Source organism: Apodemus sylvaticus, chromosome 6 (assembly GCF_947179515.1).
Source record: "Apodemus sylvaticus chromosome 6, mApoSyl1.1, whole genome shotgun sequence".
In the NCBI taxonomy this organism is placed as follows: Eukaryota; Metazoa; Chordata; class Mammalia; order Rodentia; family Muridae; genus Apodemus; species Apodemus sylvaticus.
The window spans coordinates 92,195,330-92,219,946 of record NC_067477.1 but is presented as its reverse complement, the minus strand read 5'-3'; the positions used below and the strand labels follow the sequence as shown (position 1 = coordinate 92,219,946).

Below are 24,617 nucleotides of genomic sequence, written 5' to 3'. Positions count from 1 at the left end.
TATCATAACAAGTAAGAAATTCTTTTTTGCTATGAAATAGCAATATATAATTACAATGAATAATCTTTTTCTACCAAGAATTGAGGATTTAAGAGAAAAATGTGTAAGTTACATGGTGGTGGAACAGAAATGTAACACAATTTATTATTGGTTTAATCTCCTGGAAACCGGAAACAGCTGCTGTATTTTGAAGGCCGGGAAGGAACGTTGTATAAATTCTGCCTCACATAAGTTGCTATGTATCCAAAATTAGAAACATCTAGCTGTGTTTGATTTTTCTTCAGTGACAGAAATGGTCCTCATCTTCTGCTCAGTCTTCCTATTTGTGTGGTTAACCTCTTGTATACAAAATAGTAGAGTTAAGTAAAAAATTACTTTATTGCAGCTTTTTAAGACCAGTATTTTTTTTTTTTTTTTTTTTTTTTTTTAAGCCTAGGACATTTGGTGTGGAATCAGGCCAAATGAGGAAGGAGGAGTAAGGCTGGTGTTCTGTGGCTTTCTTCCCTCCTCTCGTTGTTGGTTCATCTATATAGTAGGCATGTTACCCTTGTAAGAGAATTCAGTCTCTTTTCTTTTTATAGTAAACTTGAATTTTAAGTTTCCCTATTTTGGTGTACATATACAGGGTTTATTTATTCGTTGACTCATGGTTTTGAAATACTAATATAGTCTATATTTTCTACATTCTAAAGAAATAAGGTTTATATATAGTTCATTATTTTGTTGTTAAAATAGTGTAACAAGTCGGTCATATCAGAAACATAGCATAGTGGTACAGAAAATCTTGCTTTGATTTTTTTTGAGCCTATAATTTTTTTGTGTTAAATACTTTATGCAACTCACCATCATATAAATATATCTGTAGTTTGTGGCTTAGAAATAATCGACTTCATACATTGTTTTTAAAAACGTAGATTCCTGTGTCAGTTATGTTTTAAAGTTATACACTGTTTTAAGGCTACGTATTTATTCTTTAGAAAATATGACTTACATGGATATCTTCTGATGGACATAATATTGACAAAATATACACATGATATTACTTTTTAACAAACTGCCATGCAACAAATACATTAAATAATAAAGAAATTGAGTATATATGACCTAATCTAATTGACATTCACATTGAAAATTTACAACATAACCGGTACCTAGAATGTTTTCTCTTACATTTGGCAGTAATTTCGTTTTTACAATTTAAATTTAAAATTCTTCTGAATGTATTTGGTGGCGCTGAGACATCTCTCTAGTCTGTGACAACCTGAGGTACTAAACATTTCTCTCTTATTTCACTGTCTTCATAGGTAACCTTCTTGTTTCTTTTGGGATCTATCCATGAGTTATGTATTACAGCATTATTAGGCATGGGATCAGCTTCAACTATGGAAACAACTCGCTTTTTCATCTTACTTTTTAAGACTTTTTGAAATTTTTGTCTGGTGAATGCATACAAGAGAGGATGGAATATAGTTGTTCCATAAGCCATGACTAGAAAACACAATCTTAATTTTACTAATAGGTCACTTGGGCCTAAACATAAAATGGTGGTATTTAAAACAGAAATTGGTGTCCAACAGAGAAGAAATGTAGAAATAATCAATAATGACATTTTGAAGACTCTTTTTTGCCTTTCTCTTCGTTCCCGGTGGCGTTTCACAGCTCGCCGGAGGGCAATTATTACAGAAACTGAAGTTCTCACACCAAATACGACATTCCTCCCAGCACTGCTTTGTGACATGTCTGTGGTCTCATGTGTGGCTAGAGAGATTGTCTTTTTCTTTCGGGCTTTCTTCTTCTGTCCTGTTGAGAATCTAGTGCCTATGCGGATATTAAGAGCCTGGAGTATCTTGGTGTATGTGATCAACATGACTATAACTGTGAAGAAGAAGATGGGGATCTGAACCAGAAGGTGATAGTACATCCCAAGCTCAGTATAGTACTCACTTGTGCTGACACACAGCAGGGTCTTGTTTTCCCATGGATTTCCACTTTGGAGACTGAAAAAGTTTACTTCAATGAATGGAATCAGGAATGAGAAGAAAGAAAAAATCCAAATGGATGTCATTAGCATTACAGCTCTTCCCATTGTCAGAATTCTGTTTGCAGGTTTTACAGAGATGTCGTATCTGTCCAGAGTAATAGCAAAAACGTTGATTGCTGTAGAAACACTTGCAAAGGAAACACAAGCTTCATGGAAACAGCAGATGAGAGCAGTGTTACTCTCCAGTGAGAGCAGAAGGATCACTATCGTTAGAGGAATACATCCCACACAGATTATTACATCAAGTACATGGAGATTCATTGTAATAATGTTACTGACAGAGTTGATTAGGTTGGATTTCATGCAGTAAAGTACCAAGACGGTAAGGTTGCTGCCGAGTCCCAGCACAATTTCTAACATGAGAAATCCAGTGAGAGATACTTGAAAGCTTAATGGGTATGACAGTGGTTGGTACATATTGGTGTCGATGTCATCAATGTCATCTCGCACGGTGACGTTTGATTCAGACTGCATGTTGATTTCCAGAACAGGAGAAAAACACATTCTTTTGGAGCAGTTGGTGTTTCGCCTAGAAAATCAAATAGAGTATTTGATGTTTGGCAGTTTATGTGATATACAAGACATGATATTCTTTGTAAACAACAAAATATCTGTTTATCATGTTCTTAGTTTAGTTTTTTTATTTTGTAAATTACTGATGCAAAATGTAGAATTGGGGGACATCAGGGCTACCTTGTTTTTGGTGTAAAGGGAAATTGTTCTATTTTTTGAAGAAATAACCATATGGGGATTGTTCCTTTGTAGTGCAAATTGCTATCTGTATAATAAGGGCTTACTTCATTGGGAATAACTGAGTGTTCATGTTTCAGAAAATGTGCCTCTGAATGAGACGATTTCTCAGAGTGCAAACCTAATTCTGGTCCAATGCTTTAAGATTTCATTTAAAACAGTGTTGTGAGTGGATGGAATGTAAATGCTATCCTAATGTGCTCTAGCATGGTTAGTGTAGGTGTAATTATCCCTGTGAGATTTTAAATGAAGGGACGAGTGTTCATTTGAAAGGATAAATGCCACACAGCACTAATTCATTCTCACTGTCTTACCACTGTCCTAGCGACTCTAGCTGATTCTCTACGATGTCAACAGTGTGGACTTTGGGGTTATTTCCAAAGAAAGAGGCAAATGATGAGCATTTTGTTTGTCATGATAAATATGCCCACTACATTTTACAATAGACTTACAGAAATTTGGGGGAAGAAGACATTGTGCTAAAATAAAAAGCCACAAGCTTAGTAAAGAGTAGTCCTGTGGCTGATTTATTTTGTGACCACACCCTCTTGTATGTTGTAGAAAGAGGAAATTGATATTTCATATATGTTAAGTAGATGCTTTTGAAGTGTTTTTAAAGACTGTATTCATTTCTTTTGCTTAAATATTTTGTGGGTTAGAAAAATGAAATTCAGAAAAACTATTCTGAAGTCCATTTTTGAGGAAGCTTTTAAGTTACATATTACTTGTAAAATATTTTGTTCACATCAGCCAGTGAATAATTTTGAAGAAAATATCTGAAATAAACAGTTTCGACTAATTCATGCAAATATGTATTGTAGGAATTTAGAGTCATTTATAAAAATGATACCGGATTTTCTGGCCTGAGATGTCTGAAATGAGGTTATTCAGCTTAACATATGAATTCATACATCCAAGTATATTTCAAAATACTTCGTTTTGAAGTATAAAAATTAATGTTTTTCAAAATTTACAATGACATTTAAATTGATGTTACCTTTGACAACCTTGTGCATATTTTTAATATTTCAGAAACATATGACAATAATTTCATTTTAGTTGGAATGGATATTACCAGGCACATATTAATCATATAAAATGGCTCAGCTTACTGAAATCCCATGAAAATGGGCAATTTTAAGAGAACTAAATTTTCTAAACTGGCAGACTGAACATCAGGTCTTTGTTTTGTCACATCACATTTATAATTAAATAAAGGACACTTGACAAGTACAACACCAATGCTAGAAAACACCTATTTCCTTCCGTGGGGCTCCATGCATCTCCTGACCTACCTGTTCACTGTTGCTTTATGGGCCTTTTGGCTCACCCGGGTAGTTTTCCACAAATTGATACATGATGTCATTGACAGTTTTGACATGAGTTTGTTTTCCTGGTAACAGTGGAGTAGCTGGGTTTTATTTCATGTTTTGTAGGAATTCATTCATTTGCTTTTTGAGTACTTGAGTTGTATGAATTGTGAGATTTAGTTGACTAATGGATTTCTAAAGAACAGCACATAATTTTCAGGCAAATGAAACTTCATCAAATGATAGAAATTGCATTTTCTTTTTGAAGAAATACAAGATTGTGTCTCTTTATTTTCCAGAATATGTGAAAATAGAAAAGGAAACATAACAACATTTCTAGCTTCTAAAATGCATTTAGATATCCATTTGTTTTCAGGCTCTTTCTGCAGCAGGTCTCATTGTTTTGAAATGATTTCTTGATCACATAATTTGCTTTATATTATAAATCCAGTACATGCTCTTTTGATAAAAACCATCTGCTATTTAATTTGGTTTGTTCTCATTAGAAGAGGATGCATAATTGGTCATAAGGCTTGGATGGAAAACTCTATTAGTCATACCAATTGATAGGAATATCTAAATAGTGCAGAAAACATTTGCTAAAGCTTCATTTGGCTTGCTGGTACATCATGACATTCTCCTTTTTGAAGTTTTTGCTTCACTGCTTCTTGCAGAATCAATAGTGTCCATAAGTCTGCTGTATTAAAGTGTGAGATCTTCCTTTGAAAACCGCTCACCAGTTGGTCTTCAGGCTTTTACAGGTCTATTTTGCCTTTCCGTGATTATTCTACGTAGCATCGTCTTGGGATGCTGTCAGCTTGTTCCGTTCCAGCACAGCTAATCTGAGGCTTTAACTCCTTAGTGTCTTAAAATCATGTATTACAAGAATATCTAGTAGTTTGTGGTTCAGAGAGCTAGGGTGCCTCTCAGTCAGTTGCATTCTTCAAATTGTCAGTTGTGTACACTGAATTAGTTGTGGGCCCTTGTGAAAAAGGCAAAAAATGATTAAGGAATAGGTATCCTAATAATTTTGAATTAATCATAAGTTACTTTGGTTAAAAAAAATTAAGCTGTGTAGATTTGTTCTCAAAATTAAGCAAACTGTATTGCTATAGGCATAGCTATAGTCATTAAATGAAACTTCTTCAAATAAAATTTCTTTTTTAAAATAAAAATGGCATTATGTTACCTTATTGAGCAGCAGAATTAGCATTGAAATATAACCATGAGAAAGACTGTAATTTTAAAATATTTCTCTTCTCTCTTAGAAACGATTTTGAATGTTCAGAGATTATGAATAGTTAGTATCCAATAAACATACTGCCATTTCCCCCTTGGTAATAAATTTAACATTTCCCGCATGCTGGGAAATATTGCAGCTTGCTTAATTATTAGCACATAGTTTGAACTTTAACTCATTAAAACAGATTCTGTGATAAGACACTATAAATTTCTTTTGATGAATTGCTCACGAGGATGAAATGTAAATGGTAGTAAAAAAATCGTAGCTGAATATTAAATAATTTTCAAGAATGCCCAATTATAATCTTAACATAAAACAGCCAAAGAGTAAACTAGCTGCTTATAAGAAGCATAAATGTTCTTTTAGCATTTGAGAAATGCTATATTAATGATATTAAGAATATTTGGTATATCCAAAGAGACTTAAGAGCTGATGCTTTTAGAGTTCATTATAGAAAACAGAACAGAATGTTTTTTAAACAGTGCACCCTAAAAATTACATTTAAAATACATCATGTCCTAAAAGAAATCAACTTAAAAATTACATATTTACCAATAAGTAGAGGAAAACAATCAAACTCTTAAAAATTTAGGCTAAAAATTCCAAAGTAATTTTACCCCACTGTGCTGTTTCAAAAGCACCTAAATACCATAATAAGGAACACATCTTACCTCTGCTAAAGATTTGACGAGTTCCTGATGTAGTTGAGGCATTTCCAGTTTTGATTGATTCATTCTGTTGATTTGAAAGTACAGGGCTCGGAGAAGAGGGTTATAAAAATCTCTTCCAAACGACCTTAATGAGAATGTCTCTGTACTGTGCCATTGTTCAGCAGCCCTGCTAAGGTATGGAATGTGTAGTGCTGCTCCGCTGCTGCAGCCTCTCACTCTTCCTACTGGGAGTCAGCAAGCATCTGAAAATGCGTAATGAAAGTAATTTAGCATACTGAAGGCTTCTTGTCTCCAGAGACAGCATTCAGATCCAGGCTTTCTGAAAAGGAAGGGCACTGCTCTGGAGAGGGGAGCCTGCTCGGAGCAGCTTTTGCAGAGTGACAGCCTACCTTGTCGCTTCTCCCCACTGCAGAGAGATGCAGTGCATTCACTAATTTTGATTGGCCAGTTGTATTGGCTTAAACTGCTTCATATGTATGGCAGGGATGTCCCCCCCAGTGGCTTTATATAAGGATGCTGTTTTAAAAGCCTAAGTTTTTAAACTGGTTGTTTGTTGCTCTTAAATAGAATATGAGTAAATTAGTCTTTTAAAAATGTGTATTTGATTCTGGCTCATTGATTCCCAATGCCAAATATTAAGAAAATAGTTTTTTTCTTTTTTATTGTGTTTCTGTTTCTGTTTTGTGTATGTGTGTGTCGGGGAGGTTACATTGTGAAAACAATATATTTTTAAGTCTGGGTAACTGGACTGTGTTAGTAGCTGTGTGTGCTTTGGGTTGAGGTTCTTTGTTCTACAGATAGAAAGCCCTGCATCTTTACAGTGAACCAGGTTTGATTTCAACTAGTTTGTATCCAAGCCATTTCTTTGTATTTTAAATTGTAATCATCTTATTGTTATTTACTGATTTCAATGTCCATTCACTCAGATATTCCTTCATTTCATTTGTTCATGTTACTGATCACATAGACTTAAGGTGATTATGTCACAAAACATTTGTAAACATTCCATTGCTTTCATAATGGTAGAGCATGAATATGAGTAATTTTTTTCACTTGTGAACATGGTAATCTCAGTCCACATCTGTGCTGATATTTTTATGTATATATGTGAACTGACCATTTGCTATTAATATTTTATGTCACTGGGCTATTTCTGTTTTTAACATGGGCACATTTCTTGGTGGATTGATCTTTCTTAAATAATGTATATGGTGATTGCTAATGCTGCTGGCAAATATATGTGGTAAAGAAAAATGTATGTATTCTCATAGGCTATAAAGCTAAACCATTTAAGATGATTGTTTAAAATTACAAAAGAATGATATAAAAATAAACTAAATTAATTTAAAATTAAATTTCTATCAATTGTTATTTTAAATGCATTTCAACTCTTGATAGTGAGGTGCATACCTTTTCAGGCAGAAATGTATGTAGTAGCGAGATTATGTTTTAAGTTACATTTCTGTATGTGTGTGTGTGTGCATCTGCCATGGTGCACGTGTCATGGGCAGAGGACACCTTACAGAAATTGTTTTTTTTTTTTTTTCACCACTTGGATTCTGGGGCAGGAACTCAGACATTAGACTATTTTCTTAATGTTTGGCATTGGGAATCAATGAGCCAGAACCAAATTCACATTTTTAGAAGACTAATTACCCATTGAGCCAAAAAGGAACATGGTACTGATGGCTGTATTATTAGAGTATTAATCATTACTTATTTCCAGCATTAGGAATAATGTTGAGTTTTCAAAATGTCGTATCCTAGATTTTTAAAAATTTGTCACTAGAATGATTTTTTTTATAATTTTGAAAAGTAATATGCACTTTTAAAATATTTTATGGCTAGTGTTGAAGTTTTGAAAGTAATATGGACATTTCGTTGTGAGTTTTGAAAAAATTCCTGCTTAGCTTTGTGTCCTAAGGTTTTGGTAATGCTAAAAATGAAAATGTTTGGCTATTTATTACTCATGCATTTTCAAAGTTATAGAGAAGGATCTTGCTAGAATGACAGATATGTTAAAGACAAATGATACAAAAATGTTACTTTAATCTAAAAACTACAGTCAGGGGAAACTAAATGATCTTACCATCATTTAGTTGAGAATTATGATTGGAATATGGAAATTATTAATATAATAATCTATATAGTGTTCTTTTTGTTAGAGAGTTAAGTGTTTGCTTAGGTTTATTGTCAAAATATCTTGATCAAGTAGAAGAAATGAAGGCAAGGAGAAACCTATTGATTTCCCCAAGTATGGGTATGTTGTATCAGTGTGTTATAGACTGGAAGCCTACTTTTTGAGCTAGTGGGCCTCTTTTTTTTTTTTTTTTTTTTGGAAAATTATGAAAGCCTATGATTTTAACACTGTTTGATCTAAGTTTACTCTCTACTTAGCTATACAAAATCTATAATTTAAGCAACAGTATAGCTGTTGGTGAAAAATATTTCTGTGACTCTAAATGAGATGACTTTTCTAAATTACAGTAAGGTTGTTTTGAGGAACTAGATCTGAATTTTATGTAAGTAGTAATTGTAGAAAAAAGGTCAAGTCTGGACATTTCTCTTCATTCCCTGTGTAACTGAGTTATGTTTAAAGACACATGAGAAACCACAAATAGCAGTTTTTAAAATACAATTCTTAGTCTAATGGTTTTGCTTTATTAAATTCACAAATGAGTTTAGTACTCGTATGTTACTAAAGTTTTCACAAGGTAATTTAAAGTCCTCTGGTTTTAACAAGTAATGTAATAATAATAGTAATAATCACTAGAATATGAATTGGATTAAGAGTGTCATGGCACACTCCTTTAATCCCAGCATTCAGGAAGCACAGTCAGGAAGACATCTGAGTTTAAGGCCAACGTGATCTACAAGGTGAGTTCCAGCACAATCAGGGCTACACAGAGAAACCCTGTCTGGAGAGAAAATAGATTACATTATTTTTATGAAAAATTACATATGTTAGAATTTATGAAGATTCTGTTTCCATGGTAACAGTTTTTTCACATTTGTACACTTAATACAAGTGTTTAGATAAGATACTAATTTTGAAAACTGCTGCAGCTGGTGATTTAAGTAAAATTTTGTTACAAAATAATTTCATAGGTTAATTTTTTACCTTATAAACTGGAAATATAATTTGCTTTTTCCAATGATAAATGAGCAGCATATGTAACGCTAACCTTGAAATACAGTTCAAGATCGTTTTCCCAGAAGTTATGTTTTCCCTTTAGTTATAAATATTTTTATTGTATATCTGTTTTAATTTCTAAAGGTTTGTGGCCAGTTCTGATACTATACTTTTGATGAGTTTATAAATAAAACATTTAATTTATGAAATATTTAAATTAACTGTATCTGAAAATATTTGGGAAAAAAGTATAAATGTAAAGATAATTTCTGAGGAAAATCACCCTTTAAGCTTCAGAAAGAATGCTTTTTTAAAGAATATTTAATTATTCTTTAATTATTAAATTATTAAATAATAATGGTTAACTCTATTTATGACACTGGAACTTAGGGGAGACATTTTCATTTGGTTTCTCAACTTGAAATTTCATATACAATAAATACTTTGTCAGGAAAATAAAAATGGACCATCCTTTGAGACCTCAGTCTGGAACTGAAAGAATTCATGCGTTCATCTGTGGCTTAGTTATCAGTATTTTCTAGTTCTTTGCTTATACATCCTGTAAAGATTTTGCTGGATTTGTACTTTATTATTACATTTTTTAATGCTATCAAAACAATACCTAACTTTCTTTTTTTTTAATTTATTGATATATTTATTTACATTTCAAATGATTTCTCCTTTTCTGGACCCCCACTCCCTGAAAGTCCCATCAGTCTCCTTCCCTCCCCCTGTTTTCCCACCCAACCCTTCCCACTTCCCTGTTCTGATTTTGCTCTATACTGCTTCACTGAGTCTTTTCAGAACAAGGGGCCACTCCTCCGTTCTTCTTGTACCTCATTTGATGTGTGGATTATGTTTTGGGTATTCCAGTTTCCTAGGTTAATATCCACTTATTAGTGAGTGCATACCATGATTGATCTTTTGAGACTGGGTTACCTCACTTAGTATGATGTTCTCTAGCTCCATCCATTTGTCTAAGAATTTCATGAATTCATTGTTTCTAATGGCTGAATAGTACTCCATTGTGTAGATATACCACATTTTTTGCATCCACTCTTCTGTTGAGGGATACCTTTGTAAAATCTAATTCCTTGTTGCTAGGGCCCATAACAGCAGTCAGTGGTGTTTGGTCTTTGTGGTGATTGAATGAAAATGGCCACGGTAGGCTCATAGGGAGTGGCACTCTTAGGATGCCTAGCCTTTTGGAGTAGGTGTGATCTTGGAGGAAGTGTGTCACTGGGTGGGCTTTCAAATGCTCAAGCCTAGCCCAGGGTTGTTCTCTCTTCCTGTTGTCTGCTGGCCTGCTGGTCCATATGTAAAACTCTGACTCCTTCTCCAGCACTGATGTGCCTTGCTTCCCACCTTGATGATAGTGGACTAAACCTCTGAACTGTAAGCCAGTAAAAATTAAAATAATTTTGTTTTGTAAGAATAGCTGTGGTCATAGTGTCTGTTCACAGCAATAGAAGCCCCTAACTAAAACAATCTTGTATCCTATAACTTTACTAAATTCTTCTGCTAATCTTAGAACTTTGGAAATGAATTACATACTTTTTTGTATATAGACAGTAATGTCTGCTTATAGAGATAGTAACTTTATTCTCCCCAAAACATATATATCATATTTATTTACCTCTTAGCATCTCTGATATTAGATTGGACAGGAGTGTATTTGGCTGAAGCAGTCTGTTATGAGTTGCGAGCATCCATGAGTCTTCTTGCAGAATTTGACAAGCATGCAAGCTCTTACTGCTCCTTATCTGTCTCTTTCCTGGGGATATTCTCCCTTAAGGGATGAAGTAATGACTGCAGACAAAGAACACATGGATAGACTTGTTCTGAAAATGCTCCATTTCCAACTTTGATGTCCTTCAGCTGGGATAGAACTCTCCTGATAACAGAGCAAGAGCCCTCAGGCAGAGGGCTGTGTAGGGCCAGGTGAATGGCCTCGGGCAGAGGGTTGTGTAGGGAGGTGAGTGGCGGCCACACTGGGCTGGAACTAGGTTTATAGTATGGATGATAAAATCCTGTTTCTTAGATCCAGCATCAATACCTTCTGCTTGCATCTGTGAAACAGATAAGCATTGTGGCTCATAAGTTGAATGAATACCATCCCAGACCGTTGGAAAATTTGTGCAAGTACGTGAAACTGACATTGGTAAAGCTTTCTGTCCAAGGACAGAGCTTCTGTGGGTTCCTTAATGCTCTCAAGGCCTATGAGGTATAGAAGCCAATTCTGTAAGGTGAGGGCAATTGTAGAGAATAAGTCTAAAATCTCTTGCCCTTCCTGCTGATGAATTGTTTTTAAGCAGTGAAAGATGTAGTGACTAAAGAAGATGCTAGAATGGTGCTTTGGTTGTTGCTCATTCTCAATGCTTGGAAGGAAGGAAAAATGTTAGTTCATGAGTGAGGCAGCGAGCTGTAGGGACAAGGAACAGTGGTGTAGCCATTGAATCAAGTGCTCACGAGAGCTGCAGTGCAGGTGGCAGTGAGGGTGCAGACTTGAGTAGTTTAAGTTCGTTGAGCAGTTACTATGGGATTTGGTGCAGCTGTTCTCTGGGCGGGCATCTGAGGCTCCTTTCCTCCTACTCCAAACTCAGCTGCTTGTAAAAGCCAAGTGGGGGGAGCCTCCTGAAGTGAAAGATTGCATTCTTGTAGTTGAGGACAGACATGCCTGTCAAATCCTACAAGCTTTGTGAGGCTCAGAAGGTTGCAAGTAAGGCAAAGACACTAAGGTAGACTAGAGCTGTAGGAGAAGGCCCAGGGGCAAAGTAGAGATGTCTGACCCTATGGTATGTTGGGTAGAGGTTGTGGTTCCACCCTGGTATGAGGAGCCAAAGGAGAAGGAAAACCATCCCATGTCACTGCTCTCCCCTGCAAGCTTCCCACTCCTCATGCCTCTGGCCAGGGGTAATGTAGTCTCCTAGAGGCTCTGGGTACAGTTGCTTTATTTATTCAGTTTCTTTTTCTGTGATTTGTAGTGGGGAGCAACTGCTCAAAGAAGCAGACTTGTGGGTGGGGCCTTTGGATCTACTCTTTGCTTGTTGCTCTGGTCCCCTTGCTAGATGGATATTTAAGGCTGTGGTTTTGATGGTCTTATATACTTTGAGATTTTAAAGGTGACTCTCACGTTTGTGGTTTGCTACATGCCAAGAGGGATTTAAAAACATCCAATAGAAGGAAAAGAAATAGCAGCTTGTTAAAAAGCCTGGTAGCTGCTGGGAGCTCAGGCTATTTCCCAGTACAGCAGTGCCCCCTGCCTGACCCGGCTACTAAGTGCACCCTCCCTCCTTACCTTCCTGCTTCCTTCTCCCCCCACCCCATCACCCTTTCTCAACATTTTAGTGCTGTACGTAGAGTCTTACACATAGTAGGCAAGTCTTCTATCATTGAACTGTGAATTGTAAAACTCTATTTGTGATGGTTTCATTATGTTGGTCACACTGGCTTGTAACTTCTAGCATTGAAGTTTCCTAAAAGTTGTGTTTGTTCTACTGGTAAGAACTGAAGCAGGCTTTCCTGCCATGACAGGCAAGCACTCTACCATTGAGTAATAGCCCTTCAAGTGCATGGCTTTTGAAATGTGCCAGTTGCCTACAGCTTTGTTAAGATGAAGTACTTGAACCCCATATACCTTTTGGCTTTATGGTATGATGTCCCTGTTGGCAGTAGGTTGGTTAACTTGGACTTTGTGATTCACAAGCAGAAGTGAGCAGTTGGACCTCATACCTAGATGAAAATAGTTTGTCCACAGATGTTTCTGGACTGAGCTTAGTGTCAGTTTTAGTTTTGTATGAAGGACAGGTGGGACAGAAGCATGTCTTACTTTACCACATGAAATAAAGCCCCTGGCTCAGATATACCTTCTATTCATAAACGTTCTGGTGAATACTTGGACTAGATTTGCAACTTCTTTGACTAAACTGAAGCCAGTGCAGTTGTTTAATGTTAGTGCTAGCTATTGAATATGCAGTGGATATGATTGTCTCCAACCAATACTTTTTTGGATTAGCCTTTTTAAGATGTAAAACACCCCACCTCCCAAATCCTGGCCTATTGCCAACAGACTAATTTTCAGGTCTGCCCTTTAGAAGGCTGGCATATTAAGTAATTTCCTTGGAACTTTAAGCCATGAAGACAAGGTGCAGCTGTCACCAAGACAGTTTGGCTTATAAAGCCTGTAGTTGGCAAATTTCTAGTTCTACCTGGGTTAGTCATTGCACTTGACATGGCAACATATCCACAGGACAGACCGGAAGCCACCATGTGGTGATTCTTGGCAGTGAGAGTTTTTAGTGTTTCTACCAGCTTCCACTTGTGAACACGGGTTCTGTTTGTCAGCCTTAGAAGTGGAGGGTCATCCCCCATCCTCCAGCATCCACATCTCCTTTCCCTAGCACTGGGAGCCGTTCAGCTGTGTTCACAGAGCGACAGAGTAGTTAAACTCTTCACAGTGCTTTACATGTCACCACACACACACCAAAGTGGGTGGAAGGGATTCCTGATGAACTTAGGACTGGTACCTTAGTGCCTGCTGTGTCCTCCCTGAATCTTATACTGTGGGAGATGCATTCATGGACGCTGTAGTGAATGAAGCCTGTGAAGAAGCGCCTGCAGATAGATGTGATTGTTTCTGCATGTGTATTCTCCATGGTTCTTATTTTCCTGTTAGCACACACTCAGCCTTGAGAAAAGTCACTAAAAATGTTAGCCAAATAGTTTTCCTGGTGTATGAATATTGCATAATTTCATTTGACTTTTCTGGGTACTCAGCTGCTCCATGTCCAGTGTGTCTCTCAAGCCGGCCTTCTTTTCTGAGAGCCAAGGCTGGTTGGCACTGTAACCCCTGCTGCTTGACAGTTTTAAGAAAGGTTTGTGCTTGTAGAGAGCTTTTCTCTTCTTTCTGTTGTCCAGAGTGTGAGCTGTGTTCTTTTCATCCATCTGGAAGCAGGAACAACACCTGCTGGGATTTCATTTGGCTTTGTGTGTGATCAGTAGATTCTTATGTTGAGTTTTCTGACCGATACTTCTGTTCCTAACTTTACATAGGTCATCTTTAATCTCTCACAGCAGGTATTTTATAGTTCTCATGGATGTGACGTTAGACCATTCTGAACTCATATTTTTTGATATTACTCTAAAGAATATTTGGCCTGTATCAGAAATATATACTATGTTTTTAAAATGACCTTTTCCATGTATTGAAAACTCACTTGATTTTTCTTATTTGATCTGTGAGCATGGGAAACTGAACAAATTGAGTTTTTAATGTTAAACTAACCACACATTTCTGAGACATGCAATGCTTGGTTATAATGGATATCTTTTTTGATATTGCATAATTGCATTTGATATTATTGTGATAAAGCCTTTTGCCTGTGTGTTCATGAGGGATATTGGTCTGTAATTTTTCATTTATTTTAATGTTTTATCTAGTTCTAGAATTCTGAACTTATATAAAATAAGTTGGAAAAATGGTCCCTTTTCTTTAATTATGAGTTTGTAATGATTAGTTTCAATCCCTGCTTAAATATTTGATAAGTTTTATATTGGATAATGTTTATAAATTCAAGTTATTTGACATATAATAGAGGTTTTCAGTTTCTTCCTGTCACTGTTTTGGTGATATATATCTATTAAATAATGTATTCATGCTGTTTAAGTCGTCAATATTGCCAGCATCCTTTAAGTATTTTTCTTATCCTATTTTAATGTTTGAAAGAGCTGTCTTGCTGTCACCACTCTCACAAATGTAGACAGTTAATATTTTATTAATTTCTGTTCCATTCGTGTTTCTTCCTTCCTTTAGTGAATGCTTCTTTCAATAGCTTTAATTCTTTTGCCCATTAATATGTACTTAATAATGCTTTACCCACTTCACAATGTACATATGTTTTATTTTATATCACTTATTACAGTGTTTTTTTCCCCCTGATTTCCTTACTGGTTCATTGTCTAATTGGTTATTTCAAAGATATTTTCCAATTTTCAAATAATAGGTGATTTTTCAATTATTATTATTACTGTTTTCCAATTTAATTCCATTGTGGTGAAAGAGAATGTTTTGGGCAATATCGGCTTTCAAAAATAAGCTTATACCTGCCAGGTGTGCTGGTGGTGCATGTCTTCAATCCCAACAATCAGTAGGAAGAGGCAGATGAATCTCTGAGTTTGAGGTCAGTCTGTTCTACATAGTGAGTTCAGGGACAGCCAGGAGAGAGAACCGTCTCAGTAACAAACAAACAACACGTTTCTTTAAAGACTTAGGCTGTGGTTTAGTTTGAGCACAGTTTCTGAGTATTTTTAATTGATTGTGCCTTAAGGCCTTGCCTTACTGATTCTCTTTTTATACTTCTGTTAGCTTTTTATTGAACAGCTATTTTTAGTAAATGAAGAGTTGTAAAGTTCCCAACTCAGACTGTAGATTTGTGGCTTTCTTTTTTCACTTTCCCTGGCTTTTGCTTTGTGTGTTTTTATTCAGCACGTGAACATTTTACCCCAATAGTAATATCCTGTGTTGCTTTCAGGTTTGTTCTGTGTGGTTCGAATTACTCATATTTCATGGATTATCTGTGTCCCTTTAAGGTATTTTTTTTCCTAGATAATAATGACTTTTCTCTTCCTTTAAAATCTATTCAGATTTTTGAATAGTCTGATTTAGAATGTAAAGCCATTATATTAAATGCAATTTTCACATTATTAGGCTGGCTTCCCTTCTTTACACTGTTTATACTATGTATCTTTATTTTTCTCCTTTCCTGCCTTTTTTGTGGGGATTAAACAATTTTTTAGCTTTTCATTTTAGATTCTCTACTAGCATACTAACTGTATCTTAGTTTTCTCTGGTGATTGTTTCAGAATTTAATGATATAAATACTTAAGTTACCAACATCTTCTTATAATATAATATTTTAAACTTACCATAATATAGTATCCATTGACTAGTATCCATCTTTTATGCTAATTATTCACATACATTGTATGAACTTCAAAATAATTTTATTACTGTTCTTGCTGAGCCAATCATCTTTTAAACAAATCCTGACTTTTAAAATACTTAAATAGATACTTATAATTTCTGGGTCTTTTCATGTCTTTTTGTGAAACAGAGATTAGTTTTGATTATTATTGTCTTTCATTCTAAGGATTTTTGCAACTTCTTTGTAGCAAAGGATTAGTGGCAGTAAATTCTTCCCTGATGATCTGAAATATATTTCTTGTGTTTTCATTATCTTCTGCTTGGTATAAAGGTCTAAGATGATTCTTGTGCTCTAATATTTATTTTCCTATATTTGATGTCATTGTTCTCTGTTTCTTCTCTGTGATGTGTCCTCCGTCCTGGATCCTTCTAAGGGCTCATCTGCCACATCGTGTCTGTAGCTCATGGTGTGTTTCTGCGATTATCCCTGGCTTTGGATCAACTGTGTTCTTGGACATGTGTTCTGATGTGCTTACTCCTCCTGAAGCTGAGCTGGTTAAAAATCAAATTAGAATTATTTTTGTCTTGAAATACTTTCTCAAACTCTTGGTATTGCCTTGCATAGCAATATGAGTGGGTATAGTTTGGGTAGTTTAACTTCTGATTCTTTTCTTTTACAGTATCTAAAGTTGCTAAAATCTTGAAGTAATTACTCAATTTAAATACCTTTTTTCAGCTTAAATTTATCTGATCTCCCACTGCCTCTTTCGTTCTTCCCTCCCTCCCTACTCTGTTCCTCTCCACCTTTTTTGTGTATGTTTTTCCTGCCTTTCTATATGTGTACCATGTGTGTGCAGTACCCACAGAGGCCAGACAAGGGCAACAATCTCCAAGAACTAGAGTTGCAGACGGTTGCGAGTTGCTACATGATTGCTGGGAGCTGAACCTGAGTCCTCTGCAAGAACAGCAAGTGCTCCTCTCCTGGAGGAGCGGTCTCTCCAGGAGTCCCTTCCCATATACTTTGCTGGAGGGTGATCTCACTGAGCCTGGAACTTACTGATTTGTTTAGGCTGCTTGGTTAGTGAGCTCCAGGGATCCACGTGCCTCCGCTTCCCCAGTGCTGGAATTATAGATAGTTGCCGCTTTGTCTGGCTTCATGTAAACACTGGGATTCTAAAATGGGTTTCTTTCCTTGCTGGCAAGGAAAGAGCTGTACTCACCTAGCCTTTTCCTTACTCCTTCACAAACTTTTATATTCCATTTGTAATGTTTTTCTTTATGAACTAGTTGTAATATATGACCTAATATCTTTGGTCTCCTTATTTCAGATACTGTTTACTTGGATGTTGGTCATTGTGTTTGAATATTATGGAATTTTGTCGTCTTGTATTAAATATTATACTTGGGCAGTTCTAATACTTGTGTGCCAGGATTCATCTTTCCGCCCTTGTGCTTCATGGCAGGCAGCTTAGAGGGACCGTTACCAAAACTGCTTCAGCTGTCTGTCCGTCTGTCACTGTCTGTCTGTCTGTCTGTCTGTCTGTCTCTCTCTCTCTTTATGCTGTACAGGGACCTTTATCAAAATCACTTCAGCATTATCACTATTTATTTATTTATCTATGCCGTATTGACTGCTTTCATTGGGGTGCTTTCCGAGTTCAGAAATTTACTTGTTAGTAGGCTTCTGGTGTTTTTTGCCTGGCCTTTCTGAATCTCTTTATATGAATCTCTAACTTCATATTCATTTGAATGTTTAAGAGTCCTATATAGAAGTTTATGTAACTATGTCTCCCCACCTCCCGAAAAGTACCATATAGACTTTTCTGGAAGTTTGTTTAAATCTCTCTCTCTCTCTCTCTCTCTCTCTCTCTCTCTCTCTCTCATAGTCTCAAAGGCCTATCCTCCTCAGCTTTCATTAAATCTATCTCATACACTCACTGTCCTCGCTGTATTCTGCTGGGGTTTCTCACATACACTCTCTCATGATAGTTTCTCTATGTATATTTGCCAATTATGTCATAAAACTCAATTCATTCTCAAGTGTGGGTGTGCATACCATTGGTCCAAGCCCTTTGGAGGAAAGATAATCAGGAGTTCAAGGTCAGGCTAGGTTACCAAAGAGCCCGTGTCAAACTTCAACAGCTTTAAAGTCACAGCCCTGCCTGTCTGTTCTCCAGTATTGGGGAAAAAGTCATTTTATATATCTTGTTTTTTATTTAGAAAGTAGTTATAGGTTATTTCTCTACCTCCAGTGAATGAGCCAATTTAAGGCAGAGTAGGTTATATTAAAGGCAGGTTTATTGGGAAGCTGCTCTCTGGTGGAGTTTACTGGCCCCCGAGGACCAAGGCCACGGAAGTTGCCACGGGGAAAAGGTGAGTAGGGGAGAGAGAGAGAGAGAGAGAGAGAGAGAGAGAGAGAGAGAGAGAGAGAGAGAGAGAGAGAGAGAAGGGGAGGGGAGGGGAGGGGAGGGGAGGGGAGGGGAGGGGAGGGGAGGGGAGAGGAGAGGAGAGGAGAGGAGAGAAGAGAAAAGAGAAGAAGAAAAAGGGAGAGAGACTGAAATTTCTGTCATATATAGGTAAACGCCTCTGGTGGAAGGGTAGCTGAGCCCCTGGGCTGGAAAGTTCAGGGTTCGGGTCAGGATGTGCCAGGTAGGGACTGAGGGATGCTGGGAGAACCTGGAGGCCAGGTCTGCTTTGGTATGTAAAATATGTAACCAAGTACCTTGTCCCAGGGTCTGAAACCGAACAGGTAAATCCCATTTCAATTACTTTGTTAGGTTGGAAACCAAAGCTCTCTTTTAAAAACTAAATTATCATAGAACATCACTTAGTAATTTATTAAGAGCTACAATGTAGTATTTCTTACACTGCTATTTTTTGATGTCTTTATTATAGCCTATTAATATGTGCTTGCAAGTAAAGAGGCCTCACTTTATTTGTCAACTTTTTTTTTAGATATATTCTTTATTTACATTTCTTTTTTAATTTTTTTTATTTGATATAATTTTTATTTACATTTCAAATGATTTCCCCTTTTCTGGCCTCCCACTCCCCGAAAGTCACATAAGCTCCCTTCCCAACCCCTGTTCTCCCACTTCCCTGTTCTGGTTTTGCCCTATACTGCTTCACTGAGTCTTTCCAGAACCAGGGGCCACTCCTCCGTTCTTCTTGTACCTCATTTGATGTGTGGATTAGGTTTTGGGTATTCCAGTTTTCTAGGCTAATATCCACTGATTAGTGAGTGCATACCATGATTGATCTTTTGAGTCTGGGTTACCTCACTTAGTATGATGTTCTCCAGCTCCATCCATTTGTCTAAGAATTTCATGAATTCATTGTTTTTAATGGCTGAATAGTACTCCATTGTGTAGATATACCACATTTTTTGCATCCATTCTTCTGTTGAGGGATATCTGGGTTCTTTCCAGCATCTGGCAATTATAAATAGGGTTGCTATGAACATAGTGGAGCACGTATCCTTATTACATGCTGGGGAATCCTCTGGGTATGTGCTCAGGAGCTTATACTGCTATTTTAAAAGTGGTCTTAATGTTATTAAACTCTAATTGTTTTAGTTATGTCTTATTTTTTTATGTGAAAACTCAATGATAAGCTAGTAGTCTATGATGTAAAAATTAGATTATTTTTATTTAAAATTATCTATGCTCAATAATTTAAAAATATATTCATTTTTATTTATTCTTTGAAAGTTTCATCCATACACTCAACATATATTTTCAGTCACGTTCTCCCCTATACTATCCTCCTTCAGTAAACTCCTGGATCATCCCTCCACATCCCCAAACTTTGTCTTTAACCCACATCTTAGGGTTCCTATTGCTGTGATGAAACACCATGACCTGTAAGGGTTCATGATTCACTGAAGAATGATACCATGGACTCAAATAGTATGTAAATGCAAAGAGTGTTTTATTCTGCAGAAGTCCAGCATACTGGGGTCTCCCATTACCAGAATATAGAGACACCCAAGTGAGCTTGCAGGCCTGATTTAAAGCACATTAGGAGATTCTTGGGTAGGTTACCTCTATGTTAATCTGTTGGGTACATCTTTAAGGACATTTCAGTACTGGGGTGTGGGGGCTGGAAACTTTCTTGGGAGACCTGGGAACTGTTACTGAGGAAGTAGCTGAGGGAGTCTGCAAACTGTTGCTGATTCATTTCCTTGCTTCAGGACAGGTGACTGGGACATTCCATTACCTTGGTGTGAATACTGGAGCCTGGGTTTTTTTCTCTTAGTAAATGACTTGCCTGGGCTTGCCCAGTTTTTAGGCTTAGTCTCCCTAACTGCCTATTTGAAATCTGTCATGTAATCAGCCTAGCCTTCTCAACCAAAGCAACTTTGGGAAGAAAGGAGTTATCTGGCCTACATTTTCATATCACTGTTTATCACTTAAGGAAATTAGGACCTGGATGCAGGAGCTCATCCTGAGGCCATGAATGAGTTTTGCTTAGTGGCTTGCTCCCCACGGCTTGATCTTCCTTTTTCTTATCAAACCCAGGACTACCTGCCCAGGAATGGTACCACCCACAATGGTCTGGGCCCTCCCCATCAATCACTAGTTAAGAAAATATACTACAGCTGGGTATGGAGACATTTTCTAAATTGAGGTTCCTTCCTTTCAGATGATTCTAGCCAGTATCAAGCTGATATAAAAGTAGTCTGTACACCACAGAATCCAAATTAGTGCTTTCTATATGCAAATGGCTGTGGGACTGATCATGGGAGCATGGTCAGTCTAGCAGGGTTCTCATCCTAAAAGAAAACTGCTTCTTCCTTTACAGCTATCACCTGTTAATAGTTCCTTAGTTCGAGGTATGGGTTTGTGTTGTGTGATAGACTTTTCCTGGGGAGATACAACAAACAGATGTCTACTCATCCCATAAAGGGACCTATGGCAGACCAGTGTAGATTCCACAAAGTCCAACTTGGTGAACAAATAAATTTTATTGGAGTTACTTACCAGACTATTAGTGAAGAGTTTCATGCAGAAGTAAAATGACTCAAAGATAGCTGTGTCATCAAAGCCCATCCCAGTATAGTGACAGTTTACAAAAGCTGGAAACTGAGCATACTGTAGACTAGGTGGCTCAATTTATCTGAGCCCTTTCTCGCTAGCACAGCTAGTCTTTGTTTCTTCCTGGCCACTGGGCTTGTCTGAGTCTCTTGGCTTATCTGGTAGGTTTCTGGGACTTCCTGGAGCTAATTTAAGTTGTTTACTTCCTGTTTTTTTAATTTGCTTTTGTAATTTCAACTTTTTGTTGACCAGAAAAAAACATATGCAACATTGAGAATAAAATAGCAAATAATGCTAACAGATTTGCATTACCCTCCATTCCTGGAATGTTTTTCCTTCATTTTGATTCATTTTGATTGAAGTTCTGAGGAATAGTTGTGTTATATACTTACCTCCTGTCTTAATGGAGCTTTCCTGCAGCATGGAATGCTTTACCTTGCCCTGGGACGTCCTGCTCAATCTTCTGGGACGTCCTGCTGAATCTTCTGGGACGTCCTGCTGAATCTTCTGGGACGTCCTGCTCAATCTTTTTGTAAACATTCTTCCCTAAAATATCCCATTTTTGTTCACTTTCTGTTTACATCCTAAGTTTCCTTCCTCACCTGAGTGGAAACTGCTATTCATGCTTGTCTAACTGTCCTTCATCCATGCTTGATTGGCTGGGTTCAGACTTGTGCAGGTAACCACAACTACTATGAATTCCTGAGAGATTTTTGAACATGAATATTCTTATTTTTCCACTTCCCCACTTTTTAGAAGATTTCATGACTGGAGAAAGTATTACACATATCTATGTGGATTTATGTCTTTTCAAATTTATTCTTTTCAAGCTCTAGTAAATTTATTCTCCCCAATAGGTAATATTATGTAGATGAGGAACTTTTCCTGTAAAGGGCCAATATAAATCATTTTGACTTAGTGAGCCATATACAGATATATCATCTTTTTTTTCCATTTAAAAATAGAAGACCACAGAATAGTAGTGTTTTCTGAACACAACAGGATTATTGTACATATGAAGTGACAATGTTTGAGACTACATGCACAAGATCTGCAGATCAAACCAGCTAGAATACCAGCGGTGATGGGGGGGGGGGCTCCTAGTTGAGGAGCTGTTTGCAACTGATGATTTCAAGGGAGGGAAAGTCGGTTTTCTTCTGGGAAGCAGCATCATGCTGTAGTAGAGGATCTTACACACTGCATCTAGAGAGGTCATTAACTGGTCTCGGTGGGCTCCACAACAGCACCATAAATTAGGAGAGGGAAGAGGTAGGGGATGGGGAAGGAATTAGAGGAGCCCTTAATAGGTGGATTAAAATACATTACAAATAGGTATGGAAAGCATTACTATTACAACAACAACCACCACAACAACAACATTCTTAGCCTCCGGGAGTTTGGCTCACTGACTTTTAACGCTGTGATCCTTACTACAGATCAGCACCAAGTTGTTCATTGATACTCCTTCCCTTCATCTTGTTATTTTTAAGTATAAGCCTTTATTTACATCCTCACAGAGTAAAAATCTGAATTCCCAAATTCTTAGACATTTTTGTTTTTTGTTGTTGATTTGTGTTCTCTCTCTCTCTCTCTCTCTCTCTCTCTCTCTCTCTCTCTCTCTCTTAAAAAAATAAAAAAAAGAAAGCAACATACCATGTAATCCTGGCAGTCTTGGAACTTGTAATATAGATCAGATCGGGCTGCCTCTGCAGTGCTGGGAGAACAGACAGCTCTCTGCCACTGTATTGGCACTTCCTGTATATTTCACCTAGCAGCACACTGTGTCCTTAGTTACTTGCCTATCTCTTACTTTGGTGCTATTTTTTTTTTTTAACTTAAGCACAGACTGCCTCAGGATTCAGCCTACTTTTGTTCTCCATAACTTCACTCATCCTTCATTCCTTTCTGTTCCTGCATGCATTATCTTCACCTTGTGCTGTCGTACTCTGTCGAACATGTGCAGAGTCCTCACTTCCTGGTTACGTAGAACTTGTCCTTATGCCATCCCATATTTTCATAATGCAACATCACCGACGGAGAAGACAAAAACAAATTACAACTCTTTGTCTAAAATAATTTTATTTGAATTTAATTGTAAAGTAGAAAAATGATTTTTAAGTTATAATAAAGACCATGGTTATCAAGTATTCCTGTGATGAATACTCATTTTTTAAATGTGTATTTTGCCTGCTTTTCTTGTGCATGATGTTTTCATCACTGACAACATATAAGAACTAATGAATTGGAACATTTTAAATAAAGATAATCTGCAGTAGGGAAAAGGGAGCTGTCTAAAGGGCAAAATGTCAAGAACGGGCTTCCTCAGAGTAGGTCTGGGCACTGCCTGGCAGGGCCCACCTCACATCTTCTGCCGAAGTCCTTTTCAAGTGCAACCCAGTTGTTTCTCTGACCACACTCCCTTCTCTCCGTGGTTTTATACTGATGTTTTGGGTTGTCTTGGAGTGCTATTTTTTTTTTTTAAAGCCTGAAAGAATTTCATTATTTTTCTTGTCATTATAGATATTTAAAAATTCTCAATTCTTATACTAAGAAACATAAAGGCAGTAGATCTTTTAAATATAGATGATCTGTTTGCATATTAACATATATAAAATCTTAAAGAATAAGATTACTTATGAAGACTAAAGATACTTTTTTAAAAAAACCCAACATGTTCTTACAACAATTTGTTCTATTCTTTTTTTCCTGTAACACAGTGATTCCTCCCCCGCTCCCCACACAACAGATTTGTACTGTAAGAATAGCATCATGGTGCAGCCTGTAACTCCCAGAGGTAAAACACACAGTACTAAATTTCCATCTGTAGATTTTAATTTTCATATTTCATGTCATGTTGAAGTCAAATTTGAAATCATTTTAAGCTTTCAAAGACTGAATCTGTTAGCTTGTTTTCTGAACATAGTTCCATAGTATACTACTTAGTAACTTACTCTGTGATCAGATCAGACATTTTGCTGCATACAATTAATCCTTGATCATACCTATTTAACCTTATATACTATTACTTGGGAGTTACTTTGTGCTTTTAATTTTAATTGCTTATTTTTATCTTACTTGATCAGCTTTAAGATGATTGTTTACTCTTTGGAGACATTCTTGCTATTTATGCATTCCTGGTAAGCCTGGAACTTACTTTGTAGACCAATTTGATTTCAAACTTGTACCCTCCTCCCTCTGCCTCTAGAGTACTGGGATTATGTAATGCCTCTACCATCATGAACAATAGCAAGGCTACCATCAATTTCACCATTGGCACAGACACCACCCACTCTAATAGAACTTTCATTAATGTCATTCAGTTCATCTTCTGTTGCTTTAATAAAACTTATGAGGCAGGACTATTTATAAAGAATATAACTTTATTAGGGTCTAGTTCTGGAGGCTAGCAAGTCCAAGAACAAGACATGTCCTGGGCATCCAGTGAGGACCTTCTAATCACATCATGGCACAGTAAGCTCACTTCTCCTTCCCCCGGGATTCCCCTCCCTCT

The 24,617-nt window shown here is 36.8% G+C and overlaps 2 protein-coding genes across 2 annotated transcripts in view; one reads left to right on the top strand and one right to left on the bottom strand.

Annotated features, from left to right (window-relative positions):
* Cog5 (component of oligomeric golgi complex 5) overlaps positions 1-24,617 on the top strand; it is a 300,848-nt gene that overhangs the window by 69,012 nt on the left and 207,219 nt on the right. The window lies entirely within an intron of this gene.
* On the bottom strand, positions 784-23,130 carry Gpr22 (G protein-coupled receptor 22). The gene is made up of 4 exons (XM_052185990.1): positions 22,760-23,130; positions 6,016-6,257; positions 4,087-5,083; positions 784-2,570 (listed from the first exon to the last, which is right to left on the bottom strand). The coding sequence occupies exons 3-4, from the start codon at positions 4,170-4,172 to the stop codon at positions 1,247-1,249; spliced, it is 1,410 nt and encodes a 469-aa protein (XP_052041950.1). The 5' UTR covers positions 4,173-5,083; positions 6,016-6,257; positions 22,760-23,130; the 3' UTR covers positions 784-1,246.